The 15,872-nt window shown below is 40.4% G+C and overlaps 3 protein-coding genes across 3 annotated transcripts; 2 read left to right on the top strand and 1 right to left on the bottom strand.

Annotated features, from left to right (window-relative positions):
- Nucleotides 1-1,310: 1,310 nt before the first annotated feature.
- LOC145823142 (3-hydroxy-3-methylglutaryl-coenzyme A reductase 2) lies at nt 1,311-2,789 on the top strand. Its single transcript, XM_082922421.1, has 2 exons — nt 1,311-1,766; nt 2,148-2,789. Exons 1-2 carry the CDS (start codon nt 1,563-1,565, stop codon nt 2,388-2,390), a joined length of 447 nt encoding a protein of 148 aa, XP_082778547.1. The 5' UTR covers nt 1,311-1,562; the 3' UTR covers nt 2,391-2,789.
- A 2,400-nt stretch (nt 2,790-5,189) lies between these two features.
- On the top strand, nt 5,190-6,287 carry LOC145821288 (uncharacterized). The gene is made up of 2 exons (XM_082917784.1): nt 5,190-5,753; nt 5,861-6,287. Exons 1-2 carry the CDS (start codon nt 5,391-5,393, stop codon nt 5,960-5,962), a joined length of 465 nt encoding a protein of 154 aa, XP_082773910.1. The 5' UTR covers nt 5,190-5,390; the 3' UTR covers nt 5,963-6,287.
- A 1,536-nt stretch (nt 6,288-7,823) lies between these two features.
- LOC145822272 (uncharacterized) lies at nt 7,824-9,114 on the bottom strand. Its single transcript, XM_082918895.1, has 2 exons — nt 8,086-9,114; nt 7,824-8,000 (listed from the first exon to the last, which is right to left on the bottom strand). The coding sequence occupies exons 1-2, from the start codon at nt 9,112-9,114 to the stop codon at nt 7,824-7,826; spliced, it is 1,206 nt and encodes a 401-aa protein (XP_082775021.1).
- Nucleotides 9,115-15,872: the final 6,758 nt, after the last annotated feature.

Genomic DNA, 15,872 nt, shown 5'->3' with positions numbered 1-15,872 from the left:
GCACGCCATGGAGCCCGGGCATGGGCAAACTGCCGCCGCCTACTGTGGTTTGAGCATGTGTTACTGTGGCCGTGTTGCCATGAGCCATAGGCTGATTGGGGCTTACTTCTCCTTGGATTTGATTTTGCGCTCCGGCGGGAATAACTCCACCACCAGTTTGATTTCCGTTTGGCGCCGGTGCAAAGTTAGAACTCATCACCAACATGGTGTGAGTGAGATTCTGAAGAGTGGTAAGAATCTCCTGCTGAGTATTTTGAAGTCCTTGAATGGCTTCAAGCAAAAGTGGTTGATCTGGTGCCGTGGTTCTGTCATCACCACCATTAGAGGATCCTTGTTGGTGAACTTCATCTTCTCCTGCCATCCTTGTTGGAGTTGTGTGGATTCCAGATCTCGTTGAGACCATTAACCAATCCACCTCCCCAGCAGAGTCGCCAAAATGTAGGAGAGGGTTCAAGAAAAGAATTAGAAAATTCGAAGATCTTCGAAGATCCTTGAAGAACAACTTCGAATTCTCTAGAATATGATGAGAGGCTTAGATTCTTCAATAATCTCAACTTAGGAACACGACAACAAAGGAGATGATGGAGATAAGAGATTGGGTGAAGAAGAAGGCAAAATGGCTAGAGAATAGAATAATGGCAAGGCTCTCCCATTGATCTCCCACTTTCACTCTCAAGGTTGATAATGGAGAAGGGAAATTAGTTCTTTCCCAAGAGTTAAAAATCTCCAAAATTCATCCCTTGTAAAGCTATGGGTGGGTGCTATTTATAGGCACCTCATGATGTAGGATGGAGCCCATGTGCAAGGCACATGGGGGATATTCTCTCTAACCACCTTGTCCGAGGAGGTGACCTCTCCGAGGAGGTGACTTCTCCGAGGATGAGAAAACCCCGAAGAGGAGATCAATCCCTCGGCGAACCCTTCTTCTTAGCCACACCTAACCAATGATCCCCAATCATCCCAAAGGGTCAGGGGTAGTCCCAGAGGACGTCCTGCCGCAAAAATATTGCCGAGTCTCATGGACCCCCCGGGGTCGTGCCACCTCGACCCGGGTATAGGCTAGTTTAACCGAAGAGTGAATTTATCTCCACTCACCGTCCTCGGGATCGGGTCCTTTGTTCGAACTCCATTACGCCCATGGTTCTGGTGCGTAGATCCCGGAAAGCTCCGAGCCCGCAAGTGTTCTGGGACTCATTAACGGAGCGGCTTCTAGATTGCATCTGAATCCGTTCGAAGCCAAGTGCTTCGGATGTCTAGATTCGTAGGTCCGAATCCTTTCGAGTCCGAGTGCCTCGGATATCTAGGCTTGTTCAACACCCTTTCGAGTCCGGGCCCGAGTAAGTCTCTAAGTCTCTAAGTTCGTGGATCCGAACCCCTTCGAGGCTTAGAGCGATTCAGCCCGTTTGATGGCGATAAATCTGGGCCCACCGATTCTTGGACTTGCAATAAATTCGGGCCCACTAATCTTGGGCTATTGGGCCTAAATAATTTAGTGGGCTCAAATTAGCCCCTCTTACAAGAAGGTATTGAAAACCATCGTACCTTCACTCGTAGAGCTTAACATGCTTAAGAATCTTGTTGGATCTGCTGTTGCTGGTGCTCTTGGTGGTTTCAATGCCCATGCTGCCAATATAGTCTTTGCAATTTTCATAGCCACTAGACAGGATCCAGCACAGAATATCGAGAGTTCCCACTATATAACTATGATGGAAGCTGTCAATGACGGGAAGGATCTTCACATTTCAGTGAACATGCCTTCCATAGAGGTAATTCGATATTTCATATGATCTTCCCATTTCTTGATGATTCTGATTTTATCTTGCTACAAGTTCTGTTAAATTGGATTCTAGGGAAATCCAATGCACTGCTTGTATTGCCATCTTGACCAAATATCGGTGTTTTTTTGTTTGTTTGGTTCTGTACTGTTGTGCTGCAAGCATTGTGTAGCCTCATCTGTGGACCTTTAAGGCAGAGTGCTTTTCTGTTACACTATCACTTCATTTTGCAACTACTTGTGAAGCATTGCTACTTATATTTTTCACTTCTAGGGAACCAAAATGTATTCAGAATATTGAACTGTATTTCTGTTTGAGTTTCTTAAACCATTATCTATAGCTGTAACTTATTTGGTTTTTTGTTTGTTCTAGGTGGGCACAGTTGGAGGTGGGACTCAACTTGCATCTCAATCGTCTTGCCTGAACCTTCTTGGTGTGAAAGGTGCAAGCAAGGAGTCCCCAGGATCGAACTCAAGGCTTTTAGCAACCATAGTAGCTGGTTCAGTTTTGGCAGGGGAGCTCTCCTTGATGTCCGCCATTGCAGCTGGGCAGCTTGTTAAGAGCCACATGAAATACAACAGATCAAGCAAAGATGTCTCAAAAATTGCCTCTTAAGAGGAAAGAAGAAAGTTAAACATTCAAAGAGGCTGAGAAGGCAAAATTGGGGAAGAGGAACGATACCCATGTGAGATCGCTTCTTGATGTAGCTGTAAAGGTGGCAATCATGCGATGGTGCTAACTTGCCTGGTTGTACTTTACTCTTTATCTATATCTCTAAGCATGACATACATTCCCTAGTGACTTGTGACCATTGGAGGCCCCACATATCTGGTTTGTATCGCTTTCCAATTGTGAATTTGAACCTTGTCCTGTTTTCTAGTTGTTTCTGTCATATTATTTGTCCTTGGGGGGCCACATTTTTTTAGAGCTGGATCAATTGTTGTTTCTTCCCCTATTACTTTGTACATTCTCAGAACTTGAATTTGATGATGGATATATATTTTTTGTTTGGTATTAGTATGTAACTATTTCAATTTTGTGTGGGTTGTACCTGGTGTTAGTTTTGTTATCTGCCTCAAACAATAATTCTAGATAGAAGATAGCATGAAAACTTTAACCAGAATTTCAACATTGAAAATGAAATATTTATGATGTATATTTAAAGTTAGTGTGTTGTAGGTAATGAACTTTATCAGCGCATATCAGTTATAGGTGAAATCCTGAATAATTTTTTCAAGTGCTTATGTCGTGTTCTGCTTTGCCTCGTAATTGTTCTCGATTGTTGCAGCTCAGTTTGAGATTTACAAAAGAGTAGGGTTGTTTAAAGTCTATATGGTTATATTAAATTAGTACATGGTGGAAGCATGATGTATGTGTTCCTTCTCATACGCATCTCTTCCTCTTCCTCGTGTCATTCTGTTATTTTCCCGCTAATCTTGCCGGATACTTAAAATCATCCTTATTTATTTGGTTCACTGGAATGAAATAATACGATAATTTTTTAAGCTCTTATATGAAATGATCATTTTCTTGAAATGGTCAATGATGATTTTATTTACAGAAATAATACAAACTCTTATTATTATTATTATTATTATTATTATTATTATTATTATTATCTCCACAACTCCTACAAACACATGTCAGCCAGAGATAAGAGGACAAAAAACAAAAAAATAAAAAGTTGACCAATCACAATGCATTGGGGGTGGTGGAGGTTTCTCAAAAAGGGGGTCACAACCTTTTTATTTTTATTTATAATGTATTTTGTTATTATTTTTTTAATCTACCAAATATGAGAATGAATATTTTGATGGAATGATCGTTCTATTTCATTTCATTCTAGTGAACCAAACACTATCTTAACGTAAAACTCGAATTTTTACGTGTCACAAATCACATGTTGCACAATAAGAAAAATTATTAGATATTTCATGAATACTTGTGATATTGTTTACGTGGTGGTACCATTGAGATACTTTTATTGATTTTTTTTTTTCTTTTCATGCACGATCTTTATCAACATAGTATTGCATGTTGAGAATACTAGAAAAAAAAGTCTTGGAATAATATTTATTGAAATTATTCACGCGTATATGACACACGGCTTAGTACATTAATGGTTGCCCATATCAGTCTTTGTTATTTAACAATATAACAATGAATTGACTACGAGATCTTCAATTGAGTCGACTCTTGGAATAATATTTTTTAACATGTGTATGCCATATATGGTTAATATATTGATATTAATCTTTTGTAATAAAAATAATATATCATTATTAAATTTTTAAGCCTCTTGGAGATCTTCAATTGTTGGTGGTGGTGGTGCATTGATGGTGTGATAATTAGTTCCTATTTATTTTTTTTAAATAAAAGAAAAAGAAAAGAAAAATAGTGTGTGAAGCGTGGCGCGGGTGTGTTGAGATCATAACTTTGTCAAAATCCAGCCAAGTTAATGGCTTATACTATTTATTTATTTATTTATTTAAGATAAAATAAAAAGAAAAAGAAAAATGGTGTGTGAAGTGTGGCGTGGTTGTGTTGCGTTCACAAACAGAATACCCCATCAACTTTGTTAAAATTCAGCCAAGTTTAATGGCTTATACTATTTATTTATTCATTTTTTAAAATAAAATAAAAAGAAAACGAAAAATAGTGTGTGAAGTGTGGCGTGGGGGGGAGCTTCTATATACACACACCCTTTCCTCTCTATACAAATCCTTCTCAATACACACACTAAAAAAATAAATCCTAGTATATTTGACTCACTACACACACCTATCATTCCACATATACCCCCAAATGTAAATCATACACACACACACCCCCCCTCACACACACACACACACACCTGTGACAGACCCCTCTCACACACACACCCATCTGAGAACCCCTCTCACACACACACCCATCTCTCACACTCTCCACCGTTCCTCCCCAAAAGCTTCATCCGTCCATTTGTGTCATTGAAGTATTGGCATTGAAGGGCATTGAAGAGCATTGAAATTTTCACATTTTAGGTTAGTTTACACAGATTAGAATCTTCTCATTCCTATTTTATTTGTAATGTAGGGTTAATTTTTACCATTTTTGAAATTTTCAGTCCACCCCAATGTAAGTGATTGCCGTGTTTCATTCGGAACTGGTTATTCGAATTTTTTGTTTTTGTTCGGCATTAGAGTTCCGAAATTTCTTCTTCTATTTGGCATTATAGTTCCGAAAATATTTACTTGGTTCGGCTTTCAAGTGCCGAAAATAATTTTTTTTTTCGGTTTTCAACTTCCGAATAGTAGCTATAATTTCGGACAACAACTTCCGAACAGAATAGGTATTTTCGGACAACAACTTCCGAACACAATTTTTTTTTTTTCCCTTCTAACACTTAATTATAACACTCACTACACACACTCTCATTAATTTTACACACACTCTCTCATTATAATTTAAAACACTTATTATTTACACACACACTCATTACACACACTCTCATTAATTTTACACACACACTCATTACACACACACTTATAATTTAAAACACTCTCATTAATTTTACACACACTCCGTTTATTTACACACACTCATTACACACACTTAGTATTTTTTGCAGATAATATGTATTCTGAATATCAACAACGTGTCCCACCTACTGCTTCAAATAGACGACATCGTGAATTGGATGTAGAGCATGAACGGGGACGAGGGCGTGGGCGAGGACGAGGTCAAGGTCGTGGTCGAGGTCGTGATCCAGTTTCAGTAGAATATGATATTCCCAGTGCCAGTCAAAGTGGGGGCCGAAGCCAAAGACGAGTTGAAGGTTATGATATGCCTAGCATTGCTATGGAGGATACCTCTTTACCTGATTCTCCTCCTGTCCAGGAAGAGTACCTTACTCATGCTTTTCCAGGTGGACCGACTGATCCGTCAATACTGCGGAGTTTCAATAGTCATGTGGCTGCAGCTATTTGGCACGGGGAGGTAAACATTCCTCAGTAAAACTGAAATTCATTTGTATATGAGTTTTTTTTTTTTTTTTTTGTGTGTGTTGTATGGTAGTTTGTAATGAGATATCATTTGTGTTGTAGGAACGAGGGCCCCTAAAGTGTCATAATCACTCTTCCAAGATCCTTGCATGGCCATGGTGGTTAGTAGAGAACAACACCAGATTCAAAGCCATTATTGAGTAGTTTGGACTGTCACAGTTAGCTCGTTGCACTTATCGGTTCGTCAACAAGCTTCTAATCTCATGTTTTGTTGAGAGATGGCAACCTGAGATGAACACATTTCACATGACAGTTGGTGAGATGACCTTGACCCTAGATGATGTTGGCACTATTCTTGGCCTTCCCATTGTAGGCAAATCAGTCAGTATACCAGATGTGACAGATCATCATGGAGTTACATTACTCATTTATGGCTTGGGGATTACTGAACTTGCAGCACATGAAGAGGTTTCTTCTGCTGGTGACAATTCAGTCAGGCTTGAATGGTTGCGAAGTCAGTTTGCTGGTGTCACAGATTCAGACCCCGAGGAGGCTATACAGTGCGCTGCAAGAGCTTATTTATTGTTTCTGTTGGGATGTACACTCTTCAGTGACAAGAGTGGCGGCAGGGCTCCCGTTGTTTACCTCAGCTTATTGATGGATTTGGGATCCATACATATTTATGCCTGGGGTGCTGCTGCATTAGCATTTTTATATCGACAGTTGGGGTTTGCTAGCCGGTCTGGGGTTAAGCAGATGGGTGGTTATATGACTCTTTTGGAGGCGTGAATTTATGAGCACTTTCGAGCATTCCGACCTCATCAAAACATGGGCTATAATGAAGACGTGCCACACGTGTACCATTGGGCATCTAGGAGAGAGGCGGGTTCCTCCATTGACCATTTGAAATCTTTTCGAGATGAGCTTGACAGTTTAGTAGCTACTGATGTAAGTTTACTCATCCTGCGAACTTTAATGCAAAAACACTTTACGTTTACAGGTTATTTGGGATCCATACCACAGTTGCAGAGACCGGCATCCATGTAACCCGGTTACGTTCTACCATGGATGCTTAAAGTGCTTAGACGTTGTCGAACCCTATCATCCAGATAGAGTTTTGAGGCAGTTTGGCAGGGTTCAAACCATCCTAGATGCACCGCTAGCTCCCAGTCGTGGTGCACGAGGCAACATATCTGCACGATATACCATCATGTACAAATACTTGGATAGGATCTGGGAGGCTTGGGATAACCACGTGTTGTCTGAGCAACGGAGGAGCACACCAGTTCATCAGCCTTGGCAATGTGTACCGGGTTACATGGATTGGTATAAGAATATCACGCACCTATATGTCGAGCACACTGATGAACCGTGTGTCCATGACCATCAGGATTTCAGCGAACATGCGGATGTAATCTATTATCCTCTCTGATGCATATGTAACTTACTTTTTTTTTTTCTGATATGTTCCCTAAAATGTGATATTCTTTTCAAATGCAGTGTATTGCACATGCACTGCAGATTTCACATCCTATTATTGACGCTGGTTATCAGGAGGGGATTTGCCATCCTTATCGACTTTACCAGGCTATCGAGAGTATGACACATGTTCTTGAAGGTCAGCACATTGACGAAGCTGGACGTAGTTCTGCTGAACCTAGTTCTGCTGGAGGTCGCTTTCCATCTTCGACATTGACATACAGTCGTAGGCCTAGGCGTAGGCATACAGCTGATTCGTGACATGTTATGTTGTTACATGTTATTTTGTTAGTTGATGAATATTTTTTGGTGTTTTTTGTAAGATGACATTGTTGTAATGGTAACAGTGGTTAATATTTTCTTATTAGAATGGAATGGCAACAATGGTATTGTAATGACATTGTAATGACATTTTATTATTAGAATGGAATGGTAACAATGGTCGTTGATTTTGTAAATGATATTTTCTTATTACAACAATGGTCGATAAACATTCAATCCATATTGCAAAACATAACACATCAACATAAAAAACACATCCATTAATTTCTTCCATAATTGTAACATTGTCAAATGCATACATGTGTCATGCAACATCAAGAACATCAAAAGTCTCTCGAGTAGCTACATTATCATGAATAATGTCCTTGAAATGTTGAATGCGACGCACATATGCATCATCCGAGTCCACAGCGCAAGGGTGACGGTATTTTCTCCAATTAGTGGCAATAGGAGGAACTGGATGGCCTGGCTGCAACAAAACCTGCACCAAATATCAATTGACTTAGTGGTCATACCTCATAACTTCTTGTACATGCATAATCCCAATTGATAAGTTTCTGTTATACCTGGACGAAATGATTTCCGTTGACAAACCCAATGGCAATCTCACGTCTATCAAGTTGAGGTACTGGCACTGTTCTAAGAGGTAAAAAGGTGAGACATTGTTGTAAAGACAAGTGGTATAACACAAGATTGTAGCACGATACAACAAGATGCCCCATGTCTGGCATAGTCATCCAATGTGAGTATCCAGGACTGTCTTCAAAGTATGACAATATGCTTGTCAATTCTTCAAACCTTTCATAGGACCCATAAAGTGTAATGTATTCCTCTTTGTGTGTGTGCAGCTCACCCAATAGGTCACGCCTAACCTGAGCCCAATCATCTTCTATATGACCAATTGAAGCAGCTATAGCCCTGAAACCACAATTCCCATCTGCAGCTACATCCTTGACAAACTTAATGTATGGTTTTAACCCAATAGGGAAAGCATCAACATATGCACTAGGTTTCACTATTCTAGTAATGTATGCCTTCCTTTTCGGGTTCACCTTCTCCTTTCCCTTAACAGGTCGCTTCTTCTTGGTTTGCAGAGTAGAAGCTAATGTAGTGATTTGAGTGTCCCTAGGTGAGAAGGAATCATGTCCAGATTGCACTAACTCAAATGCACACGGGTCACGATGAGTAGAAACATTGATCTTCTTATGATCCCGAAGACGTGTTTTGGGCTTCACCTCCGGCTCAACAAGAAAATTGCTTCCCGGATATACAATCTCTTTCAACTTCTTCAAAAGCTCAAATCGCATGGTTCTATCACTTTCATTAAACTTGTTCACAAACAACTCTACTTCTGCATGACAAGTCACCTCTGTTTCCTCTTCTTTCTTGCATATGGAGATATGAAGTTGCCTCCACTGTGAGTGTATGGTAGTAAGTGGTATAGGACGATCTTGTCTGATGTAGTCAGCAATCTCATGGGCGCAAGGTAAACCATGAGTGTGGCGAAGGACGCATCCACAAGCTTTAACATCAATACCAATGGAATTGGCTCTCTTACTCTCGACAAGCAAATACTCCAATGCAGAGATAGACATATTCCCCCATAGCTCCCTGAATTGAGAAGGTTTAAATTGATGTTGCACAACAGTTAGACTTTTCTCAAATGAAGCCTTGATATCAGTGTGTTGCAACTCAAGCAGACTGTGTATTTTCTCAAATGATGCCTGAAATGAGACTTGACATGAACCCAATTGTCTTTTAAGTTTTGCATGTGCACTCTCAGCCCTGTTCAATTCAATGTAAGTCAAGTTAAAATCAAGTACATGGCACTTATTAATAACATATTGAAGAAAAGTAATCTTACCGGTTCGTTGTAACATTGCCACAATGCATACACGTGTCTGTCCATGCCGCCACAAATTTGTCCTTGTAAGGAACCAACCAAGTATCCATGACATATTTGACTGCATCAGGATAACTACTGAATTCCTTAAGTAATGATTTAAGACGCTCCTCGTATTGAATTTCAGAAGATAAATACACTACAGAGTTCCACTCATGGTTGAACTTCTCCCATTTTTGCTGTGTCTCAAACATTTTCTTGCATTTGTTCAACACATTCTTACTGATATGCCAACGACATAATAAATGTCTGGCACTCGGGAATATCTTCTGTATGGCATTCATCAAGGCTAGCTCTCTGTCAGTAACAATAACTGTTGGCATAACAAACCCGTCCATGACATCACGTAATGTAGCTAACACCCACGCATAGTTATCGACCCTCTCATACTGTAAGTATGCAAAAGCTATAGAGAATGTCATTTCAGTTGATGTCACTCCCACAATTTCAAGAAGAGGAAGTCGATATCTGTTGGTTTTATATGTGCAATCCATAATTAATATACGTGGGAAAGACCGAAATAAGTCCAAACTGGTAGGATGTGCCCAAAACAAGTCTGTCACAGTCATCGTGGACTCTTCAGACCGATGGCGCTCAATGTAATTATACTTGGCCAATTCACCCAATAAGTGTTGCATCTGTGATCTTCCAACTCTCTGTACCACCCTGTTTCGATGGCGTACATTGTAAATGGTTTTAAGTGTGCTTACATTGAGGGCATCTCGCTGTTTCAAGGTTACTAAGATTTCTTTTGGCCGAACCATGCTCTTTGACATATCCATTAACAATTCTTTCTCATCCTTTGATAGCCTCCCCACATATGAATGTCCCTCGAGGTGCTCCGCAGGTGGATGATTATGCAATCCGCATACTACGGTCAATGTCCATGCATCATATGTGGTAAACTTGTGAGCCCTCATATCAAAAGGACAACCACACTTCTTTGTACCGGTTATTCTTGATGTATTGTTGCCATTATGTTTTAACTTCTTTGTTGCTCTATATTGGCCACTCCTCTCACAAGCAAGACACATCCTGGGTCTTTTTTTCCCTCCACCATAGTCTGATGTTTTGATTACAATGACCAAACCATTTCTCTTTCCAACTTCACGTACCCAGTTGAGCAATTCATCCTTACTTTTGAATACCTACAAAGTTAAATAAATATTATCAAACATTTACATTTGGTGAGCAATTTGAAACATAATCGTTATAATTTCGTAGACTGAACCTGTTCAGTTATGAATTGAGTGGTGTAATCTAACACAAAATCCGCCCAAACCTGACTTCCTTGAGTTGACACATATTCCTGCATGTTTTGTATAACACTACAAATTTTTAATAGCATTATAAAGATTAATTTGCAATTTGAAACTGTAAATTTGGTATGCAGTTTGCAAATTTGGAATATGAAATGGAAAAAAAAAATTACTTCATTCGAATGTAGTTGTCCGAATTTTTTTTCAAATTTCGGAAGTTGAATGTTGTACAAGTTAACTTTGTTCGGACAACAACTTCCGAATTTGAATATATTTTTGGGACAACAACTTCCGAAATGTATCACTTTGTTCGGACATCAACTTCCGAAAATAAAAAATTATTTCGGTAGTACATTTCTGAACAAAATAAAAAAATTCGGCTCTGGTTATCCGAACGACGCTGCGAAAAAAAAAAATTAAACTCACATTTCCTTCGCTCTACTTCACATTGTAGACACCCCATTTTTGACCGTCCTCAAGACTTGGGCGTCACCATTGGAACACTTGGTGATTATCCATGTTTGCGTTCGTTTGGAGTTCCCGGAGGTCTCGGCTCGCGCGCCTTGCCTCAGGATCTCCGAACTCAACCGTTTAGTGTCTGGTTTCACACCAAACACTTTTGTTTTGCCTTAGAGGGGCAGGGAATGCCTTGTGAGGCATCCCCATACACCACCGGCAGTGGCTAGAGGCCACCGGCTGGTTTTTGCTGCCACCGGCAATGTATATTGCCGGCCGGCACTATTTGTTGCCGGTCAGCACTATTTAGTGCCGGTCGGCACTCTTTTTTGCCAAGATGGCCCTTTTGGCCGGCCGACTACTGTGCATCTGCTTTTGCAGATATTTTAAGACAGCTGTCTTGCTTTTGGCTCCCCTCCATACACGTGTATGGAGGGATCTCCCTCTTATGAAGCTTGTCTTGTAAGCTTTACAAGACAAGAAGTTCTATAAAGAGAGGGGCTCTCTCTTGTTGCAAGGGTTAGACACTTTAGAGACTTTAGACATTTTAGAGAGAGAGAAGACAGAGGAGAGCTCTGGTTTTAGGGTTAGGGTTTGATACATATCCTATCTCTCTTTCCCTCTCTTTAGTGTTCTAGGTGTTTTAGTCCATACTATTGCACACAAACACCTAGTGTTTCACCTTCCTTTGGCTCCTGAGGTTCTAAGGGGCTGATTTTGGTGTTTTGGTGTTGGATTCAAGCCAAGGAGGGCCATTGGAGCATCATTGTTGAAGAGGTCTTCAAGGGTAAGAATCTTACCCCTTTTTACCCCATTTTTGCATCTTGTTTTTACCTATCTTTGAACTATTTTTGTGCTTAGTGTATAATACAAAAAAGTTCTTTTTTTTAACCCTCTTGATTGTTTATTAAGAGTGTTTTGTGGTTTGAGGGTGTTTGACCCCTCTTAGGCCTTGAAAGGCCTCATTTTGTGCTATTTTGAGCTAGTTTCGAGACTTTGGTGTTTGGGCCTCTTTACCACTGAAATCTTGAGGGATTTCAGTGGTGGAGATGGTGCCTTGAAGTCTCCAAAAGGAGAGGGCCCCCCCCCTCTCCTTGTTGTCCTTAAAATGGACCATTTTTGGCCTCTTGAGGGAGCACCATGTTAGAGTGTGTGTTGACCATGCCTTAGTTGTTTTTTGTGCTTAATATGTCATAATATGCCCCCGTTTTCTATTGGTTTTGGTACACCATGCATGCTTAGCATACCTACCATGTAATGCCTTGTTGTTGCCTTAATATGCCTTAGGTTGTTAGCCTTAGTTCTAGCATGTTTTAGGCTTAGTCTTGTGAAGCTTTTGTGCATATTTTGTCATGTTTTAGGTCTGTCCATAGTTGTTTGGATCGAATTTGGCATGCTTAATATAGCTCCTTTGCATTCCGGCTTGTTGGCCTTAAGCATGTGAATGTATAGCATGACATTTTTGTATTGATTTGGTGATTTGGGACCATCCACCATGTCATTTCAGACCTTATAGTATGCATGTATGCTTGCTTTAGTTGTCTCTTTAATGCTTTGAAAGCTTGTCTTGCGTGCTCCATGTTTTGGCCATTGCGTATGCCTTTGCATTTGAGCCACTTAGAGGCCATCTAAGAGTCCATTTTGCATGGTCTAAGTCTGTCTTAAACCTATCTTAAGCCCTCTTAGCCTTGTGAGGCTTGGTTGGCTTGGCCATGGTTCAAGTCCCTTTGACTTGCTTCAAGTACTTAGGCCATTTGTTGCATGCTTAGCTTAATTTGTTGCTTGGTTTGGCACCATGTTTTAACATGATTTTCAGAGCTTATGTTGCATGCTAATTGTCCATGATATCCTTCTTTCAAATGTGTTTGAGAGTTGCCTCACTTGTGCCTAAGTGTTGGCCTTAACATGTGCATGCGTGTATATGCATTTGGTCCCTTATTTTAGCACTTTGGCCCTTGTTTTAGGCCTAATTAGAGCTGCCTAAATCATGTATAAGTCCATCTTTTCATCGGTTTGTATTGCCACATGTATGCTTGTATGCTTGCATAAGTGCCTTGCCATGCCATGTTGCATCCTTAGCTCGCATGCTTAGGTTACTTTGCATCTTGCATGCATGCCTTGTTCCTTGACTTGGTGATAGGAATTGGGCCTTAGTTTGTTTGTATGGTTTGCATTTCATTTGACATGAAAGTTGCATACTTGTTTCTTTGGGCCATCATGCATGGAAATGCGTGATTGGTGGTCTGAGAATCGAGACACATGCCCCTTTGAGTCACAAACATGATAAGGGACATGATTGGTGCATATATGCCTTGAATTGTGCTGCCATGCTTTGCCTTGCCCTCTGTTGCTGTCAATTGCAGATTCTGCAGGAACACTTTGCCGACCGGCAGTGTCAAGTGCCGACCGGCAATCTCTTCTCTGCCAACAGCTTCATTTTGTGCCGATGGCCATAACACACTGCCGGTGACAGTTCCATTCAGCCGGTGGTGCTCCCCGATATCCAAGGAAGCAGTCCTGAGGTTTTGACAACCTCCAGAGGAGTGAAGGAAGGAAAACAAAGGCAGCCTATGCATGGCGGTGTGTTTCCGAGCAGGACCGAGCATGCATTGCATCGAGCTCTCCTCCCGAGGCGGTTTACTGCTTTTCCTAGATTAATTAATCTGCTTAGTTGATTAGGCAATTTGTAATATTTAATTAGCTTGCGTAGTTAATTAATTTGTAATATTTATTCGGTCCCTCTGAGTGAGGGCAAATTTGTAATAAGTGTGTGTGAGTGGTGTGTATGTCTTCCAATCCCCACTTCTTTCTTCCCTTTTACTTAACCGCTTTGATGGTAGATTAGGGCATGTTTAAATTAGCATACCTTATGCTATGCATGCGTGCATTCATTCATTTGTCCTGCATGCACCGGGCTTGGTACATCATGCTAACTGCATTTGTACTTCAATTCCAAATTGAATACGTGCATTAATCGATCGCATTTCACATGCCATGTTTAGGGTTAGCCGAGCCTGCCTAGATTGCATTTTCGCATGTGATGCATTAGCTATTCTTAACATGAACTAGGACATGCATGTTTGCTAACTAGTTTATTGTTTTGGCACGGAGTACAATGTAAGTATTTTAGCTTTAGCATCTCGCATGCGTGTGAATGTTTCCATGACAGTATGTTTGCCATGCGGCTAAATGCTTACGTGATATTACTGTTTGAATGCCTGTGGGTGAAGGTTGGATTGTTTGAGTTGGAAAAACTCGTTGAAATCCGTGTTTTAGCCTACTTGCGAGTAGCAAATTTCGAAGCGCTTTTCAAAACAAACGGATATGCAATGCTTGTTTCCAAATTAGGCAATCTAGTCTATACTTGTTTGCTGCTCGCATAACATAGTAATTCTAGGCTAATAAATGGAATAAGAACACATAACGTTTTCAAAATCGGATATCATGGTTAGTAGAGGCCGGTCTTCGGACCGGGCGAAAGGGGGTGCTCATAGCTGACCTTCCCCGATCGTACCCAAGCTCCCGAGCCGAGACAACTCCGGTGATGACGGACATGTGGCCTTCGGCACCGAGTCAGGGTTTCCTAAATTTCCCCATTAAAAAATATTTAGGTGGTGACTCTGTATCTGGCAAAGCAGTCCATGTTTGGCACTTCTTTTCAAAAATCTCTTTCTCAAAAGGATTTGCCAGATTTGGACTCTTTGGTTCAGATTTAGAACCGTGACAACAAAATCAAGTCCGAACTATAGCGAAGGCCCCCCACGCGGACGCGTCTACACACATGAATACTTATTTACTGATTTTCAGAAGGCAAATCCTCCATCACAATGATGTTTTCCCTACAGAAGTGCCAAAGCCCTTTGTAAAAAATGAAAATCCTACAGAAATGCCAAAGCCATTTTCAAAGAAGCATGCCAAACCAGTGGCTTACACACACGATGTAACAATGTGAACTCTGAGGTGTGCATTGAGATGTTTTCAATTAACAATGGTGTCTAAAATGGTAATTTCACTTAAGAATAAAATTATAATAAAATTAAATATCATTAAGTATGTGTATTGAGGGGATTAGGTGTGTATATAGAAGCTCCCGGCGTGGTTGTGTTGCGCTCATAAATAGAATACCCCCATCAACTTTGTTAAAATTCAGCCCAAGTTTAATGGCTTAGCATGCAATATTTCAAACGGATTTAACCTCAAATCTCGCGTAAATAATGTTATAGATCCATTTCACAATCACAATTAAGGATAATAAACATGAAAAATATTAATATCTTGTCACAATCAATCGATCAATATTTGCTACTAAAAAACCAAAGAGCGGACAGAAAAATATAGGAAAGAAAAGCAAGGAAGAGAATGGAAGTAGGGTTACATTACATGAATCCGGATCCTCCGTCTCACTCCTCTTGAGTCTATTATTACCCTCTAAAACGACGTCGTTTTGAAGATTTATTTATTTATTTTTTTCCTTCCTCCTCTTTCGTTCTTTCTTTCCAACACTAGAATGTCTCTCTCTCTCCCCTCATTTCAGATTGCAAATTGAATCGGAGGGAGGAGCAACAATCATCGAAGAGAGAGAACACACCAACACTCACACTCACACACCTTTGGCTTTGTCAGATCTCTCTCTCTCTCTCTCTCTCACAGTGATCCAATCCCAAACTCCCTGGATTACTCTCTCTCCTCTTTCTCTCTCTAGAAGTTTTCTTTAAGGACAGTGCAGAAATGTCAG

The sequence above is a fragment of the Camellia sinensis genome, chromosome 3, assembly GCF_055761805.1.
Source record: "Camellia sinensis isolate YWXY chromosome 3, ASM5576180v1, whole genome shotgun sequence".
Lineage (NCBI taxonomy): Eukaryota > Viridiplantae > Streptophyta > Magnoliopsida > Ericales > Theaceae > Camellia > Camellia sinensis.
Note: the sequence above shows the minus strand (reverse complement) of the source record. Positions and strands in the feature narration are given on the sequence as shown.